At 32.9% G+C, this 20756-nt stretch overlaps 1 protein-coding gene across 1 annotated transcript; it reads right to left on the reverse strand.

Moving 5' to 3' along the window:
- Positions 1–11679: 11679 nt before the first annotated feature.
- On the reverse strand, positions 11680–15777 carry LOC121967230 (pectin acetylesterase 8-like). The gene is made up of 13 exons (XM_042517326.1): positions 15635–15777; positions 14570–14687; positions 14417–14499; positions 14025–14154; positions 13453–13532; positions 13243–13329; positions 13049–13173; positions 12893–12953; positions 12731–12799; positions 12589–12666; positions 12360–12465; positions 12082–12227; positions 11680–12006 (listed from the first exon to the last, which is right to left on the reverse strand). The coding sequence occupies exons 2-13, from the start codon at positions 14685–14687 to the stop codon at positions 11881–11883; spliced, it is 1209 nt and encodes a 402-aa protein (XP_042373260.1). The 5' UTR covers positions 15635–15777; the 3' UTR covers positions 11680–11880.
- Between the last annotated feature and the right edge of the window lie 4979 nt (positions 15778–20756).

A 20756-nucleotide genomic window follows, 5' to 3' on the forward strand; every position in this document is an offset into this window, starting at 1 on the left:
TCTTTGAGAGAAAATTGTAATTTAATTAGGGCTTCTTCTCATCCTCTTCTCCCTCTCTCTAGTCACTGTCCAAGCTCTTGCTGCCCAAGAGTTACCACCGGCCATCTCCAGCCAACAAATTTAGTGTTAATGAATTTGGCGCTAATGATTTCGATGCTGACAAATTTAGTGGCAACAATTTTGATGCCACGAATTCGATGGCAACAATTTTGGTGCCACGAATTTGGTAGCAACGATTTTGGTGCCACAAATTTGGTGTCGACGATTTCGGTGTCGCGTCGCTCACCAAATTATGCTATGGGAGTTCTCTCGGATTACTTCATCTTCGCTCTTAGCAAGCACCGATCGGAGATGAGCAACTCATGACTTTGTGAAGTCATCTCTATGACAACTCGGTGTGGATACGAGTAGAGGCAAACTCGGTTGGATTTGCTAGTTGATGCCCTTTCCATTTTGCATCATCTGTTAGGTATACCTAGAGTAAAAGTTATTTTAGGAAATTTTATTTTATGATCATATCTTATGTATCCTTGCATGGTGCAGTGTGTGTGATATAATAATTAGAAATTATTATATTTTTATTTTTGCTGTGTATGTTTTCTAAAACATATTTTAGCACGCACCACATCAGGCTCCCTAATAGTTTCTATGTCTCCATTACCTGCCTATAGAAAGTGCACTATCTGTTCTCTAGATAGTCTTGTTCACCCCTCATGGGAAGACGTCTTTATGCTAGCATCCAGAATGTAATGGACCTCTGGTTATGGTATGAAAGAAAGTGGTGTTGTGGTCCATTATGGTTAGTGTCAAGACTAAAAGAACTTACATATCGCTACAATGGTATGATATTATCCACTTTAGACCTAAACCCTCGTGGATTTATGTTTGGGCTCTATCCAAAAGGTCTCATTCCAGTGGAAATATCTTCTATCTTATAAACCCATGATTTTTTTTCATGTATTTCCAATATGAACTTTGATTATATTCTCAACAATCATCTCTTTAAACGAAGGACCATCATTATTCACATGATCCAGGCCTTCCCTCAAGCATATGATCACACTTGAGCTGCTCCAGGTCTCCTCTAAGTTTCAAATCACTATTGACTTATTCTGGATTTTCCCTTAAGCATCCGGTCAATCGAGGTCACTCCTCTCCTCTAAGACTGCATCCAGTTACCCTTAACCTGCTTGGACTTTTCTCTTAGAGTTTACTCCTCTAAGAGCCCCCACGTCTTTCATTCAAGCTCATTATTCCATCGACATGGCTCGATCTAGACCATGACTTTGATACCACATGTTAGTGTTATATTTGAGAGGTATCCTAAGGTAATCACCTTATATAATATACTATTTATTGAATAAATAAATTCACTATTTGAGTGTACATTCACAATGTATATGATATTGATCTTAATCTCATTTACCGAATATCTGTAATATGATTCATACGATGAGAAAATTTGTGATTGGATCACAACTAGTGAGCATCTCTACATGTGTAATTATGAATGTATTGAAAATATTTCCTAGTCATGGAATTGATGAGTTCATACATTATCGATTCTGAGAGACTAACATGTGTTATATTCTTTAGTTTATCTAAACATCTGCTCTTCACTGGCTGGAGACATTGGGATGTCGAGAGTTAAACGTGGATGCTAGTTAAGGGTAACTAGTTTATTGAAGTGACATGTCATAAGACTTCATATGATTCTATATATATTTGGATATGTCAATGAAGATCTCATTGCAGCTTAAGTGCAAGTTTCTTAGATTTGAGGTATTCAAGTTGTTTTAGTTATGAAGACTTATGCTTTGACATCTTAAGCAAGCATCTCCTTAGATGTGTGGACCTAGGACGATTGGGTATAAGTCGAAGTGTCGAAGGTGATCGAGTAGCCCACAGAGGATTCACTACTCCTTTTATTAGGAGGCATATACCCTATGGCCACTTGTCAGAATTATTTATCATAAGTGTTTAGTCAAAGTAGTACATGTCAAGAGGATGCTCTTCTTAGACATGTGTTTGAGTAATTTGAATCTGCATGACACATAACTACTATTTGGCTAGGTGTGGCATAGTCAGCCTAGTGAAGACTGACACATAGACCATGTCATGAACCAAGTGGATATAAGATGAGTGAAAGGAATAGATGCACTAATAATTGTAACTACTGAAGGATTCAGAATTAGTTCTAGAATCAATTGTGACTTTCCAATTAATTGGGGATAATGATGTAATACTAAATGTCACTGACGATCAATTCATAATTAATGATTAATTATGAATGATCAACATAAACCAAAAACTTATTGGGTCACATGCACAATAAGTATATCCAAAAGACTTAAAACAAGTTTAACAATTGGATTCTCAGATTGAGAGAGACTAAGTTTGGTAGGACTAGACAAGGAGGAAATATAGAAAGTGTTTGGCACAACGAAAGAGATGGTGGGGCATGCCTCTTGTAGGCAACGTTAGATTCATTATGGTTTAATAATAAACCAAAAGGGTTTGGTTTAGTTATCAACCACGATGGTTTAATGATAAACCAAAAAGGTTTGGTTTAGTTATAAACCAAGATGATTTGATTTTGAACCAAATTTAATGGTAATTGGTTGGGCTACTATTGGGCAATTGGGTTTGAGAGATGACTTTCTCCCCCAAGTCATTGATGATGTGTATAAATATACCCCTCCATGAAGAGAATTATTCATTGGAATTGATTGGAGAAAAACCTAATTGGATTAGGGCCTCCTCTTCTTTGCTTCTTCTCCCCTTTTCTTGACGTCAACCACAAGGAGAAGTTGTTCTCCTTGTGTCATCGCCCAACCACCACCATCGTCCACCTCCTCCCGCCAGCCAGCAGCACCTCGCTATAAATATACCCCTCCATAAAGAGAATTATTCATTGGAATTGATTGGAGAAAAACCGAATTGGATTAGGGCCTCTCCTCTTCTCTTCTTCTTCTCCCCTTTTCTTGACGTCACCCACAACGAGAAGTTGTTCTCCTTGTGTCATCGCCCAACCACCACCATCGTCCACCTCCTCCCGCCAGCTAGAAGCACCTCGCTAGCTACAAGATGCCGGAGGACACCCCCCCCCCCTTTCCAGCCAAGGATCGTCGTCGAGACCAAAAACCAGTTGACGGACAAAATCTGCCTGCCACTATGCAGCTGCGTTCCGAGCCTCCCCAAGCTTGGTTTCGATGAGCAAACGTTGCTATCGAAACCCCAACACCTCAAGGTACGTTGTCCCTCATCGATAATGACTTTGTGGATGCCAGATAGCTAGGACAAGCTTCGAAAAATAGATCTTTCCAAACTGGACAACATCAAGTAGTTGTTGCCTCTTTCTCTTTTGTGTCAGCCAAATAGTTGGTCGGACCTCGCTTTGTGTCATCGAGTTGCCCTCACAACTGGGCAAGGGCGGCTCAACTAAGGGGCAAGGAGGGGCAGTTGTCCCCCTTAAATATTTTGATATGAAATAATAGAGTACTATAAAAATAGAGTTATAATAATAGTACCCTTATATGTTAAATAAATTTTACTAATCTATTATTTTTAACTATCACTATAGAACACTTATGTTTTAAAATTTTTTCACATAAATTATAATTAATAAAATATCCTCCAAATAGCCCTCTATTAATCTACAACTAAATGCTCAAATTAAAAAGAATTATTTTTCTTTAGAGATCATTTTTTCAATAGTTTTTATCAATTATTTTTTGTTTTGTGATAATTTTTTTATATACGTATTTGTGATATCTGGCTCTTTGCCCAACTTGATAAAATTTATGGATCCGTCGATCCTGCTACAGGGCACAAAGTCGAGCTAGAGATCTCTCTCGGATCGCTTTATCTCCATGCTTGGCTAGTACCGATCGGAGATGAAAAACTTATGGCTTAGAGAAGCCGTCTTGAAGATATCTCAGCATGGATATCGATAAAGGCAAGTTTCGTTAAGCTTGCTTGTTGATTCCGATAAAGGCTAGCCTTCTGAGGCTAGCAAACGCACACTATGAGGTTTGATTATAAAGTCACAGGTATAATTCCTAAACAAACACTTTGATCTATGGTTATGTCTAGTGCATGTGTGTATTCTGTATGTGTGTGATGCATGAGTTGTAATCATTTAGAAAATTATTATACTTCTACTGCTTGTTTAGGAAATAAAAATTTAAAACACACATATAGATACTCAACAATTATGATCAAAAGAATTTATATATCTTCACAATGGTATGATATTATTCACTTTGGGTCTATGCCTTCATTATTTATTTTTAGATTTTATCCAAAAGACATCTTCCAATGAAGATATTTTCCATCTTATAAATTCATGATTTTTTTTATGTATTTTTAATGTAAAATTTTAATTGTATTCTCAATAGTTAGATGTATCCATAATGGAGTATAATTTTTTTTTTCTGTCATTGATGGCCTATGATATTTAGTTTGAAGTATTTAGACCATCAAACAGTTATCAACAATGTGCGATGGGTGAAACATTCCAAATTAGACATCGTAGACCATTTGTGGATTGTAGGCAATATTTTATTTTAGAATTTCAAGTCATAGTGGAATTTCAGTTTTTAGAATGATACAATTTTAGTATTATATTGTACCATATTGAAATAGTTTCGATAATTTTTAATTTTTAAATATAAATATGAGGTAAAAATAAGTAAATATATTTTTTTTAAAGAAAATTGATATATTGATAACTCGAATTAAAATTGATATATCATAATATATTACATTTCTAATATAAAAGAAGTAATGTGAATTAGATGAATTGATTATTATAGTATTCTAATTAAATCAATTTATAAGTTTTCCAATAACAAGATTAAATAATCAACTAAAGATATTCAATATAGATATTGATTTAGATATTTATATGAGAATAATTAATATATAAAAATTTCTATAAATTAGTTAATAAATAAAAATTAAATTATTTATTCAATTATAAACCGTTTAACAATTCTCCTCATAAAATTTCTTAATACATCACTAATTAAATTATTTAAGATATGAAATAAATATTTTATATAGTATAGGAACAATTAATAGATAATTTAATTTCCTATTTTTTAACCTATTATTCTTATTTTTTACTTTATTTTATTTTTATTTAATATAAAAAATTGATAAAAAAAATATTAATTTATATATAATAATTATATAAATTATTTATTAGTTTATTTACTTAATTATTGATTTATATAATATACATTTATTTAAATCTGTTTATAAATATTTTGTATAATATGTATATTAAATACTATAATTTATATTACATTTAAAAACTAAATTTATTTAAAACATTCAAATTTATTTTAATTTTCAAATTATTTATTAAAATTTTAAATTATTTATACCTTTTTAAATTATTTTAAAATTTTATATATATTTTTAAAAAATTTAAACTATTTTAATTTATAAATTAAATTTAAGATTTAATTTTCAATAAATTATAAATATGAATTCAAAATTTTCAATTAAAATATTTTTATTTTTTAAATTTTAAATAAAAATAATTAAAATATAAATTTATACATCATAATTATTTTAGTTAATTATAATTTATATAATAATTAATTAGAAATTGTACTTATTTTAAATAATAGATTACATATTTATGCATATAATTTTTATTTATTTTTTAATAAATTACATATATGAATTTAAAATTTAAATATTTGTATATTTTATGAATATTTTAAATTTATATATTATAATTATATTAGTTAATTAATAATTTATTTAATTAATTATTGATTTATATAATACATATATATAATTACCGTTTATATAATAATTAATTAGAAATTATATATATATAATAATAATTATGTATTTATATATATAAATAATATATTTTACAAAATTTTAATATAAAAATGATTATAAGAGTAACAGAATAAGTTAAAACATATAAATATATATTTTATTTAAATATAAGGGTTTTAATTAAAAACGGTGCTTTGTTTTTACTAGAAAATCCTATTGATTCTCAATTGCGATTCTCCCCTATTCCATTGTCCGCACTCCTCTCCTTGCGATTCCAGCACTTCTCTACTGAAGATGAGACAGCGAGCACGCTTCTTCTCTACCAAAGGCGAGACGACGAGCACACTTCTTCTTTAATGAGGCGATATGAGGCGGCCTATTGTGCTGATCTAGTACCGATTCCCCATCGGAACGATAAAAAAATGGCTCGATATTTAAAACATTCCAAATTAGACATCCTAGACCATTTGTGAATTGTAGGATATATTTTAGACTCATTTGTAGCTTCAAATGTCCAATTTTAGAGTGTTTAGGGTGGTCAAATAAGTTTGATAAAAAGTGTTTGATGGGCAAAAACACTTTAAATTTGGTAAGATCTTCTATGAATTGTTGGAAGCATATTTTTATATAAGGCCATCAAATATTTTTAGCTAAACGCATACAACGGGCAAAATGCATCAAATCAGGCATTTAAAATTATCTATGATCATGTAGACAACATTCTAGATTTAATGTCTAATTTAAAGTATTTAGTCTACGTTTTGTGAGGGATAATTAGCCTTGTAATATAATGAGGATTATATTATAAGATTGATTATTTTATTTGATACAATTTTAAACATGTAATGTAATATATCTGGATTACAAAAGACAATAAACTTTTGTAATCTTTATTACAAGGCTAACAATATGTAATCTGGATTACATTACAAACCTAAGATTTAATACACCAAATATATCTCTAGTCTATTTCATGCACTAATCGATCGTTGTTATTGTCGATCGTCGCCTCTGCAGCTGTCGTCATTGGTCTCGCCACCGATCATCGCCGACAAAGGTCGCTAAATATTTTTATCATTTTATAATAATATAAATTATATTTCTTATAAAAAAGAATGAGTATCAAACAAAAGAATGTAATCATCTTGTAATCAAAGATTATATGCATAGTATATAATCGTTTCACCGAACATAGTAATGTAATATTAATTACATTATAATACCAATTTAATTATATTACAAACTTAATTACATTACGCTTAATTAGACACAACCTTAGAGTTTCAGAATACTTTTGGCCAAAAATATTTGATAGACAAAAATAGTCTTAATTAAACATCTAAGACCATCTATCAATTGTATGTCGCATACTGGATTCATAGTGGCCTCAATTATCCAACTTAGATTGTTTGGGGTCATCAAAACCTTTTGATAAAAGTTGTTTGATGGGAAATCATTCTAAATTGGATATCTCATATTATCTATAAATGATATGTTGGTGTAATTGACCTCTAGTCAAGGTTGATCAAATTTGAGTGGACTTAAGTTAAGTTTTGATGTTTAATTAATATGTTAGTTTGTTGAGTGAGAAATCAAGTAGGTCGAAGTTAATTGGATACTTGATAGTTGAAAAGTCTAAGTAGGTTACGGTTGATTAGACACTTGGAGATTGGAAGTTTAATAAGGAGTTGACAAGTGGAAAAGTTTAAGTGGATCATAGTTGATTGGATACTTGACAATTGAAAAACTAATAGAGAATTGGTAAGGGCAAAGTTCAAGTAGGTTATGGAGGGTAGGATACTGGAAAGTCCTAATAGATCATGGAGGACTGGATGTTAGGCATGAGATGAGAAGTTCAACATGTCAAGGAGGATAGGATGTTTGACAATGATGAAGTCCTGACATATTAAGGTTAGTCAAATGTTAGATATGAGACAAGAAGTTCTGACAAATCAAGATTGACCTAATGTTAGGCAAGTAAAGTCATGGTAGGTTGATGTTAATCGGATACTAGGCAAGTATGAAACTTTAGTGAGTCTGGGTTAACTGGTCTTAATCACACGAGGAACGTTTCAAAGATACGAGGGTCCCTTGGCATAAGGGTATTTGGTGCAAATAGCATTTTCCAGTATCTTGAACAGTGTTTAAGATTTCTGCTACAATCTTTAGGGTTGTTATAATATTTAGGGTTACTATAGTATTCAGAGTTCAGGGTTTCTACTATAGTATTTAGGGTTGTAAGATTGCTATCGTATTTGAGGTTTATGTTTTCTACTACAATATAGTCAATTGATGAGTTTAATCAATTGATTGATAACAATGTAGCAACAAGAAAAAAGGTTAGAACTCAACTATAAATACTGTTCTACCGTAATAACGGTTGATTAATTAGTTGACTCTTGATGTTACTATAGTGAACAAAAAGTTGAGAATTTGATTCGGGACTCAACTGGTTTCCCATTTTTCGATTGATGAGTTTGAGCAGTCGACTACTGACACTATAGTAGCCAATATAAAAATTTTCAATTGATTGTAACATTCAACTATTTGATATCAATTGATTAATGAAATAACAATCGACTATTCATCGTCAAATAAAGGTGTTAAGTGTCATTCCATATGTCCAACGGTCGAATTCAATGGAGTAATCGACTAATGGTGATGATCAGTCTATTGATAGACAAAAACCAATCCCAAGTTGAAGGTTATAAAAGAAGGGTTTCACTTGAAGGTTTTAGAGACAAATGCTATTGTATTTCTAAACCTCAGGAAGCATTTTAAAGCAATCACAAAACACTCAAAGCAAAATTTTTACTCATAAAGTTGTTTACTTTCATTAATTTTTGTATCTTTGTTTTATTGTTGTATTGTTTGTATAACAGTAGGTGTTGTAAGAGGTTTCGCCACCTCTAGAAGGTATCTAAATAAGAAGAGAGCTAGTGGTGATTTCACTAAGATGGTAGATCGTGGAGTAGGAACCATATTAATTTGGTATAAGTGGTGCAAACTTTGTTCCAAGGCTCTAAGGAACGAGCCCACAAAATAATCGCTATTTTGTTTAACATTAGTTGGTGTAAGTGACTTTGATATCAACTGATACCGGACAGAATAATAATTATTCTAGAGACAGAAGTTTAGAGGAATTGAGAGGAAGCAAGATGTGAGAAAATCAACAAACCAAGAGAAACTGTCGTCTATAGCTAGGTTCCATCATAGCTAGGTTCCATCAAAAAAGAAGAGTTTGATTCAATAATAAAAGAGAATGCATAAAGCAACTAAAACAATGTTTAAATAGACTATTGAATCCTAAAATAACTTGCAAAAGATGGAAATACCTTAAATACCAAAAATTTTGAAATTACCAAAATTGCAAAAAAAATATATTTGAAGCATACGAAAAGATCCTAAACGATATTTTTTTTACTCGAATGTGGATGATTATGAGTTCCACCCTGTCTATGAATGAGTTTCGATTTAGCGCATAGATCATCTAATTATGATATCCAAATAAAAAAGTATGACCCATTAAAATTTGACTCTTCCTGTATGAGTCCTGAATTAGTCTTGACAAGTGATGGGTGACACTATCTGACCGTGTTTCCTACTGAATCTTCAATTCCTCCTCATTAAGGCATAGAATGGGGCACGAATGTTTCAGGCTTGCTGCATGCCTTGATTCTCTTGCCAGTTGTGAATGCATTTTATCTTGTATTTTGTTTCTATTCTTTCTGTTGTGTCCTAATAATATAATATATTGTACACTATTCACCCCATCCCAACATAGTAGACAATATTCTAGACTCAATGCATAAAAATATTTCAAATTGGAGTCACTAGTGACCTCATATTATCATTTTGAATAGCTTGGGAAGACATGCATCTGATTAATATTCTTCCCTTAAATTCAATCACGTCACCTTTCCTTGAATCATCCGCACAAATAGAATTGTCAGAAAGTTGTTTCTTGGCGAGTTCTCAGTAGAGGGACATTCAAGATCACAACCACCCCGTTGGCTTTTGTGTCCAAACAATATCTAGATTGGTAGTCAACAATTGAAATTAGATACTATATCTATATGCCTGACAAGTTAAGGCAATCGTACGTGGAGCTTAAACCAAAGACTTTGATGGTCGTCTGCAGACATCGCTGACCATTTCAACATGCGTGCTTCAAACTTGGAACACACACAGCTTAAAACAAGGCCAAGAAAGATTGACTTGGGACCAAAAACCACAAACTAAGAATAGTCTCTACCTCTATCAACATCGATCTTTATAATTTTTTTTTTTTTTTTTTGCCCTCTTTGTTATCTAATCTTTATGATTTATCTTGATTGAGAAATGTTTTCTCGAGTCAACACTTGAAAAGTCAGAGATTGATTATTTTGAAAATGAAATTATTTGGTTGTACTAATTTTGTATGATCAGTAATTTGACAAATCTTTTTGTTAAATATAGTTTTTTTTTCCCAAAAATATCAACCTAATATGGATCCATTTTATGTAAATATATTAGAAAAAGTAAGATAGAGTCACTTAAATAAGATAGGAATTATGATCATGAATACATACATATATCGATCAATAGTTGACCTCATATTAATTGAGGAAGAGAGATCAAAGAAGACTGGATTAATAATGATAAAATATAATGAAATATATTTAAATATGGTTAATGATATATTTTAAAAAATCTAAGTTTAATGATGTAGGAGGATACATATAGTCAACCTCACTTAATAGGATAAAAGTTAATTATTTTTGTAGTATTATGATTACGAATGCTTATAATGACAATATCAAAACAAAAATCATACAAGCTCATAAAAAATAAACTTGGAATATGGAATAATCTTCTAATATTATTCTAATTTGTGATACTATCAAGATGACCTACAAAGTGGTGTGACGGATGTTTGTACCAATAACACTTGAAATGTAAAGAAAACAATATATGTAAAGAGAGAGTATAATGCAAGGGGATCCAAACTTTCAGATGTCATAACTTTTAACTTATAACGACCCAATCTTAGACTAAAAAAACATTATTTAAAGTCTTTTCAGACGCTCTGAATAATTTTTATCCTTTTATTAGGGTTATTTTTATCTTTTGCATCATTAAAGTTTTGAGATTATTCTTTGTTTTGAATCAATATTTTTAGATTAAACCCAGAGATGACTTCTCTATCTTAAGTGATACATGCTTGCTTGCATGACAGGTAATCCTATTGAATAAAACTATTTTTCCATGTCACTACTAGCTAATCACTCAAGGGTCGATAGAAGATGAACTTCTTTGAAAGATCATTTGAGTAATTAACCAATTACTACTGTTCATGTAAAATGAGTCATGCTTATTTATATACAAGAGCTATAAATGTTGGTGCTTCGCTTCTATTCTTTTACTCATTGATACCTTATATATTTAAAAGATTAAGGGTTTGTTTTCACATATGTCAAAAGAGAGTGAGAAAGGCTCACAAAATTACAAATGATTTTCATCAACTATTTATAGTAAATGAACTATGAGAGGTATATAAAGTAAAAGATAGCACATCTAATCCATCACAAGATGTGAAAGGCAAGATGCTTAGGTTGGAGCACACTTTAATGATTTCAAAGGGTCCTACAAGTTTGGAAGGATCTCCCTTTGCAATTTGGAATTATTAGAAGTTTTGTGTGTTATGTTTACTCGAAGGGGAGATAAAATGAAATAGTTCAAGTAAAGAGAAACAAAAGAAAATGTATTATTTTCTTTACACATGTTATATTGAAATTAAACTCTTCTTACCTTGAGCTCGAAATATATTGACTTAGCTACCCCAATATTTCAACATCATAAAATTCAGAAACAAAAAACATAGAGCAAACAATATTTGTAAGTTAGTTTTCTTTGATATTATTGTTAAAAGGGAAAAAAAATGTATTCTTTACATGTTATGTATATCAATGGCCAATAAATCATGAGCCAATGTTATTTTTTAAAAAATGACTTGTAATTATTCTTCCAAATGAGCTTGGATCACTGCAACAAATAGAATATGGCAACGAAAATTATCCGAAGCGAAATGAATTGCTATGCTCCCAGCGCATCATCGGGAGAGACATTGTTGTGACAAGTTGAGTCACAAGGGTAGGGGCTGTCAATGTTTACGAAGGGTCTTCGGCCATAGAACCAGTCTCCAACTGCTGTCGCAATTCGCTGTACAAGTATGATTTATCGTTAGATAGACCCACAATTAGAACTTTGCTTATCATATGTGAATATAGGACTTACAGTCTTGTTAAGCATAGGAGAGTCCTCAGTAAACCATGTCTCTTGTGTTTCTGATTGGCAGTGGATATAACATGAATTTATGAAAAGACCTCTTGAGCTTAAATCACTTGATCCATTTAATGCATCCAAAAAGTTCATTCTGTACCCTGTCATGCAAAAAACAAACTACTATGAAAAACATTGTGCAACTTCTTATTCTAATGCTTCAGTATTCAATTTCATTAACTATGCAAACCGGTTCTAGTCGGTTCACGAACTAAGGATCTTGATTAGTTCACCTTGAATGATTTCGAGCTGAGCCGGAGAGCATAGCTTTAAATCAAGCTTGCAGGCCTTCCAAGTTCCCTGAGGATCAGCACTTCCCGGTACCAAAATATTCCTTATCTGAAGTGGAGAGGAGTAATACTTCAAGAAAAGGGAGTACATCTCCGGCGAAAAAAAAAAATCATGTATTTTGATTGGTCATTACTTTACAAAGACTTCAGAATAGCACTTTTTAGTCCATACCTGCCATGAATCATAAGCTGCATTTAGAAGAAACAACTGTGTCTCTACTCCTTGAGCCATGTATTGTGGGAAAAAGCACTGTGTACATGTGAATTATCATCAGTGAAATGAAAGAGAAAAGGAGTGTACAATGCATAGTTACTTCGTCAGAACTATTTGCCAGTCCAGGTTCCATTGTCGAAGAGCAGTGAGGCAAATTCTTTGCTGATCCCTTATAAACATGAATAACCAATTTTTATGAACGTCGCAAACTAAATTATTTTAGAATTTACATATTGAACATGGAATTGCATCATATTCATACATGTGTTGTGACCACACCATTATAGAAGGTCTTGATGTGTTCAGTTCCAGTAATATCCTTCCTGTCAAATGGCACAACTAATGAATATTGTGCTGAACTTGCAGAGTGTAAATTTGATTGGTGTATTCTTTGATTTAAGAAGAATGCGCAGCTTACACATTTATGAAGTAACCAGCATCTGAAAGGCATTTGACCTTGGCACTTGTTGGTAGAAAGTTTCGAAAACTGTCACAATGTAGTATTGAAGCCAATCCTCCAGCTGAACAACCAGAAAGAAGTGCCTGCAATACTGACTAAAAATCACCAATTTGACTGAATTATGATAACCAAATTAGCACCTACAAGCATACGTTTTCAGCCTCACTCATTCCTTGTGTAAGTAGATCTTCCATAACGGCACGCCATACCCTGGCTCCTCTGTAGTGAAGATTGGTGACCTAGTAAATTTGAAAATGAGTGATTTGTACAAAGGCTAGATTTAGATCTTGCTTCAATATGTATAAGAATGGTATCCTTCCAAACATCATTGCGACAGAAAATGCAAGGTCAATCTGACTCACAGGATCTACTTTCTCTATGTCCCCAGTGAATGATGAGCCATCACAGTAACGAAGCTTGACTCTGTTCCAGTTGTAGAAATCTGAATGACCCAAGTACACAGAGAGGTTGTTAGAAAAGAAAATTTATAAGACAAATTGTTTATCATTTCATAGCTGCATTCAGCATTTGCGTAGATCTATGGGCTTAATGCATGAATGCGTTGTGCCATGCTCAGGAGGAGGTGCTCATATTTTCTACCCATTTAGTGAAAGAACTTATCTAATACGTATTTAAGTTGAGTGAGTTTAATCCCACTCATGAAATCCATCAACAATTAAAACATAATAAAATTCTAAATGTATTCAAGATAACACATACTTGCATTGAGATCATGTGTGTGCTATGCTAGATTAGATGTATAAGTTATACTCTGCAGAATGAGACATATCACAATATGTGAAAAACATAGTTCATCTGATTTATTTGCCATTTTGTAGTAATAATTTCCCCCAACAACTCCAGTTTAAAATTTATGTAGAATAAAAAAAAAATAGTCTATTCTGAAGATGAAAAAACTCTCTTACTTTTGTACCTGGATTAAATGCTTGACTATTGCTCAAGATGCCTGAAAAAGCAAGTGGTGTGGCCATTTGTTTCGAAGATCCTAAATGGGTTCTCTTTCGAGCTAGACAAGTTGTTAAGTCATTGCACCATCCTCCTCCCTGAAAAATAAATGTATTTCCTTTATAGTCTTAAGCACGATAACTAGATATACTTAAGAAAAAACATTGCTTGCTACTAAACAGGATTACTTAGTGTTTGGTGTAGATGCTTAGTTTAAGAAGATAATATCAATTAGCAACTCCAATGGATTTACTAATTCAGATAAGCATAATTTTGGCTAACAGTCTTATAAATATTAACCTAGAATATGGGGTTTTGTTTGCTTGTTTGAAAACACTAACCAAGTGTCCTAGGATATACCTCAATCTGGACCAACCAACTATTGATTCCTGATGCAGAACCTCTAGACAGATGATAAGCTGGGGGACTTCCATCCAAACATACTGCAACAATATGTAATAATAACATATGTGAACTGCACACAAAATAACCTGAAGCCCAAGAGAATCTCACCTGCACCTGCGGCTACAGCACTTTCAACATATGTAATATTTACCAACTCTGCTTTTGCTTTAAGTAATATCAGTACACTAAATATGCAAGTCCAAGCATAAAATGTAGCATTTAACATCTGCGAAACAAAACAGATTTATCATCACAAAATGTATTATCACAATTGTTTAAACTAGTTTTTCTAGAAAACGTTACGAATCCAATAGCTAGATGATAGTATTCAGAGGTGCCAAAAAAAATTGGTATGAAATGGTTCGTAAACCTGAGATCAAACTGAAATGATCCAGTTACATTGAAGGGCTTCTAGTTGCAATTTTTCATGTCATTTGGCAGATATAGGTCTTAAAAAAATCAAAATCATAAAAGATAATCAACCTCTTAATTATCATAATTGTCCAGGTTTCTCTTCTCCCTGTAAAAGGATTAAAAATTGATAAGGTATCAATTTTCTGCCTCGCAAAGACAACTCTCACGAAATCTTTAGTCAAGCAGAAAATACCTTGCGAAGGTTTCACTGAGCCCAACTTGCCAGGAAGAGTGAATTTATTTAAATCATAGATTTTGTCGATCAAGAAAGGAGCTCTATAGAATCAAGTGGTATGTAGTTATATAGTAATATTTAAGAGAAGGAAGAAAATTTAATCCATTCCAATTCCTTCATTTATTCCTACTTCCTGTCCCCAATATATAAAGTCAACAGAGAATTTCCTGGCCGACAGTTGAAGTTTTTTTTTTTCGTTTGTTAAAAAATAATTAAATCAGAGAAGATACATATAGTGTTTCCACTTTGAAGTTTGGGTAAAAAAAGACTTCCTTTTCTTCCTCAATAGAAATTCTGATAAAATCAGCGAAGAAAAGGGAACAAAATTAGCCGAAAAGAATTAAAATTGGGAATTGGGATGCCAAAGAAGAAGAAAACACCCAGTTTTGATTCATTTTATAAGCTCTCCGATTGTCAAAATAAATTCACAAAAATAACTTCAAAATAGTTCAACCCAAATCGAAAGTAGTATCCGTCCACATCTTCCTCTTCAGTCAAGCAACAGACAGAGAGTGAGAAATCACCTGAAAAGTACCGGGAAATGCTGCGCCTCTTCTTTCTGGAAAGTTGAAATCAGCTACTCAGTTTTCTCTCGAAGATATGGATAGATGATAGCTACTATGAATGAATGGGATAGGAAGGCCAAGACAAAATTTTCCTTGAACTCAACTCCAAGAATCTAAATGTTAGTAGTAGTAGTAGTAATAATAATAATAATAATAAAGTAATTAATGAATATATAAATGAAAATTGATGGCATAATAATTATTTTATATGGAAGAATTTTTATTTTTAGAAAGTTTACTAATTTATTAGGAAATTTCTATTTTAGAAAGTTCTAAAATAATTTAAAATTTTTTAATATGTAAATATTATATAATAATTTAATTTGTAAAAATTATAAATTTGTAATAAATTTTATTTTTAAAAAGTTTCCTAATTTATTAGAAAAATTCAATTTTGGAAAGCTTCTTAAATAATTTATAAAATTGGAAAGATTTTGAATTAATTAATTAAGAAATTCTAATTATAAATTTCCTAATTTGTTAGGAGATTTAAAAGTAGAGAATTGTTTTCTAATTAATTAGATCTGGATTGAAAATCATTTAATATATAAAATGTGTAATTAAAATTTAGAAATTTATTTCTTAATTTAATTTAATTATAGGAATGAAATCAAATTTTTAATCATATTTTATTTATAAATAATATTATGATAACTATGACATAATTTATGTAATGTCAATTTATATACATTCTAATATTGATTATCTATGTCATGTGTATAATGTGTAATGTTATATATATTGTGTGTGATGTGTTATATCATTATATATATGTTATGTCTGTGATGTGACATATGGTCATTTATGTAATACATGTGATGTCACGTAGATAGTGCATTTGCATGATGATAATGAGACCTAAATTTCTTAGGTAAAATATTAAAGTTTACATCTTCTATTAATATAATAATTACCAGAGTTTGATTTTTTGATTAATTTGTTAGCAAAAGTCTAACTCAAGCTAAAATTAAATATGTTCGAATCATCAAGATATGATCTCATGATTAACGGATTGATTTTAGCTTGAAGTGTTGATTTATTGGTCAGAATTAAGGTCAACGTGGACAGAGGTAAAATTGGATGATATATATTTGATATATACTCGTTAATGTGTTAACAAACTATGTTTATACGAATATTCAATTATCATATTCAATTAGTTGATATAGTTATATATATGTGATCCGTACTATAGCTAACAATGATTTATTTGTCAGTTCTTATTCTTATATATGATGATATCAACCCATTAGTGAAAAATTACTATCTTCTAAATTTAAATTAAGGGATTTTAAATTTGATAAATAAATGAGACTCTAAAATGTATATAAATTATTTATAAATATACTGTAAAATTGATAAAAATAAATGAATAAATAAATGAAAATCGATGACAGGAGAACTGGTTTTGCTTACCGAATCGAAGATGGGCAATGAAGGTTGAAGCATTCAGAGGAGAAGTGGTCTTTGTTTTTTTATGTTTTTTTTTTTTTTTGAAGCATTCAAACAAGAACAATGCGAGGATGAGCATGAAATTCGAATAAGTACAAAACCGTCGGTGTGAACTAAGTTTTGGACAGCGAAGAGCTTAATAAATGATTTAACTGAGAAAATAAATAAATATTTTAAATAATAATAACAATAATCATTTAAATTTACTGGACACTATTTGAAATAATATTTCAAAATAATTACACAGCACGTCTATTTTTTAAAAATTTTAAATGTAATTCTAATTCACTATTGATCATTGTTAAATACTTCTATAAAATATTTGATGTTTATTAGTTGATTCAAGGCTAATCCAATCAATTGATAGTTGTCATTTTTAATCAAATTATTTGTAAGATTTGAAAAAAAATATATATATTAAGGTTTTACATTTCAATTACCCTACACGCCTTAACATCTTAAAAGAAAATTAATACAAGAACAATAACATTGTGTCCAAAATGATGGCAAAAGATGACTATACCCCCCTCCCCCAAATACACTATAAGGAGAACAATAATTTAGAAAGCAACATTGTGTCCAAAATGGTGGCAAAAGTAATATATATATATATATATATATATATATATATATATATAATATCAAAACTAACAAAATTATTTTCCATGTTTTATGAGTGATAAATAAAAAAAATACTGTTGGTGTGGGGGAAGCAGTTTGAATCGCTAACGGAGAGGGGTGAATAACGACCTACAAATTAAAACAAATATATTTTATCTTGTTAATGATATAGCAAGGACACACACATTAATAATAAACAGAACACATAAAGGAAGAAAGACATGAGATATTACTTGGTTACAACCCTTGGGTTGTTAGTCACGACTCAGAGGCGGAGAAGTCTCTTACAACGATTAGGCACGAAAGCAATAAAACATAATTGAACAAAATGAATATGAGTGTGTTATCTTTTTGTTCTTCGAACTTCAGTCTTATTTATAACCTTCATCTTGATTTAATCATTGTGCTTTCGTTGCACCTCCAATCAACTGAACACTCTTCGACCACCTATATAGTGTTGACATGTCCTCATCCTTTATCTGCTTCGACAATGGCTCAATAACGACTCTAGATGACTCAACCCCTTTTCAGTCGATCAGAGGCTCTCCGATCACCTAGACACTTGCTGATAGGACGCTGTCCTGATCCATTTCAACAATGGCTACTACTGACGTGGTGAGATAATTTGGACGCCTGAAGAGGTTCCAGACACCTAGAAGTGCTCTAGGCGCGTGGAATGGTCAACATGTGGACTTGACCTTCTTCTTCTCCAGTCACTTAGGTGATTGTCTGGTCACTTGAAATTGAGCTTATCCCAACTCAATTCCATTAATCTCCTTAAGCAGTCTTCTTCCCAGCTTGTCATCCGTTGGATGCATCCTATGCATTATTCACACTCCACCGAAGTACTTTTCCATAGCTCCTTGTACCTCAGATGCACCAAGCCCGTTGACTCCTTTCTCATGTCATCTTTCTCGCTCGCTTGCATCTTCTATCGTCTCTGATGCTCCTCAGCCATCAAGTATTTGTATATTATCCTAAGTCCCTACATACTTAGATATATAGATTAAAAATAAAGCAAAGACCTAATTTGAACATATTTAACAACACATTAAAACACAAAGGTTCTAACAATCTCTCCATTTTTCCTTAGGTCAAGGCTGACCTGGTTGACTAAGCTTGAGAAATCTCAAGTTTGAGTCTTGATGTTTGGATTTCGATGTTTGACAATACATGGAGACTGACAATACATGGAGATTGCAGGTGCAATCGTTCATTTGGGGACATTGTTGGTACAATTCTCCTCTGGTCAAGGTTGACCAGTTATGTGTGAAGAAGAGTCAAGTAGATCAAGGTTGACCGAATACTTGACTGAGAAATCCTGGTGAGTGAAGCTAGGCAGTATGAAAATCCTAGTGAGTGAAGCTAGGTGAAAGTCCTGGTGAGTGAAGTCAGGCAGATAAGAAATTCTAGTAAGTGAAGCTAAGTGAAAGTCCTGGTGAGTGAAGCCAGGCAGAAGGAAAATCCTGGTGAGTGAAGCTAGGTGAAAGACCTAGTGAGTGAAGCTAGGCAAAGGATGAAAAACCTAGTGAGTGAAACTAAGCAGAAGGAAAGTCCTGGTGAGTGAAGTCAGGCAGATGGAAAATCTTAGTAAGTGAAGCTAGGTGAAAGTCCTGGTGAGTGAAGTCAGGCAGAAGGAAAATCTTGGTGAGTGAAGCCAGGTGAAAGACTTAGTGAGTGAAACTAGGCAAAGGATGAAAAACCTAGTGAGTGAAGCTAAGCAGAAGGGAAGTCCTGGTAAGTGAAGCCAGGCAGATGGAAAATCCTAGTGAGTGAAGCTAGGCAGAAGGAAAATTCTGGTGAGTGAACCCAGGTGAAAGACCTAGTGAGTGAAGTTAGGCAGAGGATGAAACACCTAGTGAGTGAAGCTAGGCAGAAGGGAAGTCCTGGTGAGCGAAGCCAGACACGTGGAAATCCAGGTGGGTCAAGGTTGATCAGACACTTGGTATTGAGAAGTCCAAGTAGGTCAAATGGTTGACAGGATACTTGGTGAGAAAATCCTAGCAGGTCGAGGGTGACCGGATACTAGACATGATGTCCCAACAGGTCATGGTTGACCGGATGTTGGTTTTAGGGACTTTAGACGTGATTTGGCAAGTCACAAGTGAGTCCAATCGATCAACTGATCGATTGACTCATGCCCAATCGATCGGTTGATCGATTGGGTGAGTCCCGCGACAATTACTTTCTCCCAATCGATCGGTGAATCGATTGGGAAGGAATCTGCATCGCACAGAACGGCTCCCAATTGATCAAGTGATCGATTGGGAGCCTTCAATCGATCGAGTGATCGATTGAGAGACTGGAATCACGCAAGGGTTAGTGAATCGATCGGGAAATCGATTCAAGCGAGTTCCAGAGAGCACAGAGGCGCTCTGGATTGATCAACCGATCGATCCAAAACCTCCCCAATCGATTGAGAGCAATTCAATCGATTGGGGTCCGACCATTGGTGCAGGTTATATCCGTTGGTGAGCGTTCTTCTCAGCACGACTTTATACTTCTTCACCCCATCCTTCTCTGATCTTCACAGCGCCTTCTCCACTACTCACCGCCAGTTCTTGAAGCTTCTTGGAGCAAGGTGTTTTTGCACTTCCAATGTCAAGAGGCGTTCCAAACAAGAAGGGGAAGCTAGCTAGGGTTTACTGTGTAAAATCTTGTAAGGTTTACTTGTATTTTTCTTCTTCGTTTCTTCTTGTTGTTGTGTGAGTTTGTATGAAGTTTCTCCACCTCCGGCTGCGACCAAGAAGGAGTGTTTTATTAGTGGAGAGTGTGTCGTATGTGGATCCTTGGATTAGTCACCTCTTCTTGAGGTGAATACCAAGTAAATCCTTGTGTTAGCATTGTATTTTTGTTTCTTGTACATTCCGCTGCATATCATTACCAAGAAACAAGTGACGACAAGCGTGACGAGCTATTCACCTCCCCCCCTCTAGCTACATTTTGACCCTAACAGATCGAATGCTCTTCGATCGCCTAGATGCTTGCTGACAGGATGCTGTCCTGA

This window comes from Zingiber officinale, chromosome 3B (assembly GCF_018446385.1).
Source record: "Zingiber officinale cultivar Zhangliang chromosome 3B, Zo_v1.1, whole genome shotgun sequence".
In the NCBI taxonomy this organism is placed as follows: Eukaryota; Viridiplantae; Streptophyta; class Magnoliopsida; order Zingiberales; family Zingiberaceae; genus Zingiber; species Zingiber officinale.

Coding starts and splice junctions, on each gene's coding strand:
- LOC121967230 (XM_042517326.1), bottom strand. CDS start 14,687: ATGTTAAATGCTACATTTTATGCTTGGACTTGCATATTTAGTGTACTG. Junction 12,800..12,892: donor ATGGTGTGGTCACAACACAT/GTATGAATATGA, acceptor CATGTTTATAAG/GGATCAGCAAAGAATTTGCC. Junction 12,667..12,730: donor TGGCAAATAGTTCTGACGAA/GTAACTATGCAT, acceptor ACATGTACACAG/TGCTTTTTCCCACAATACAT.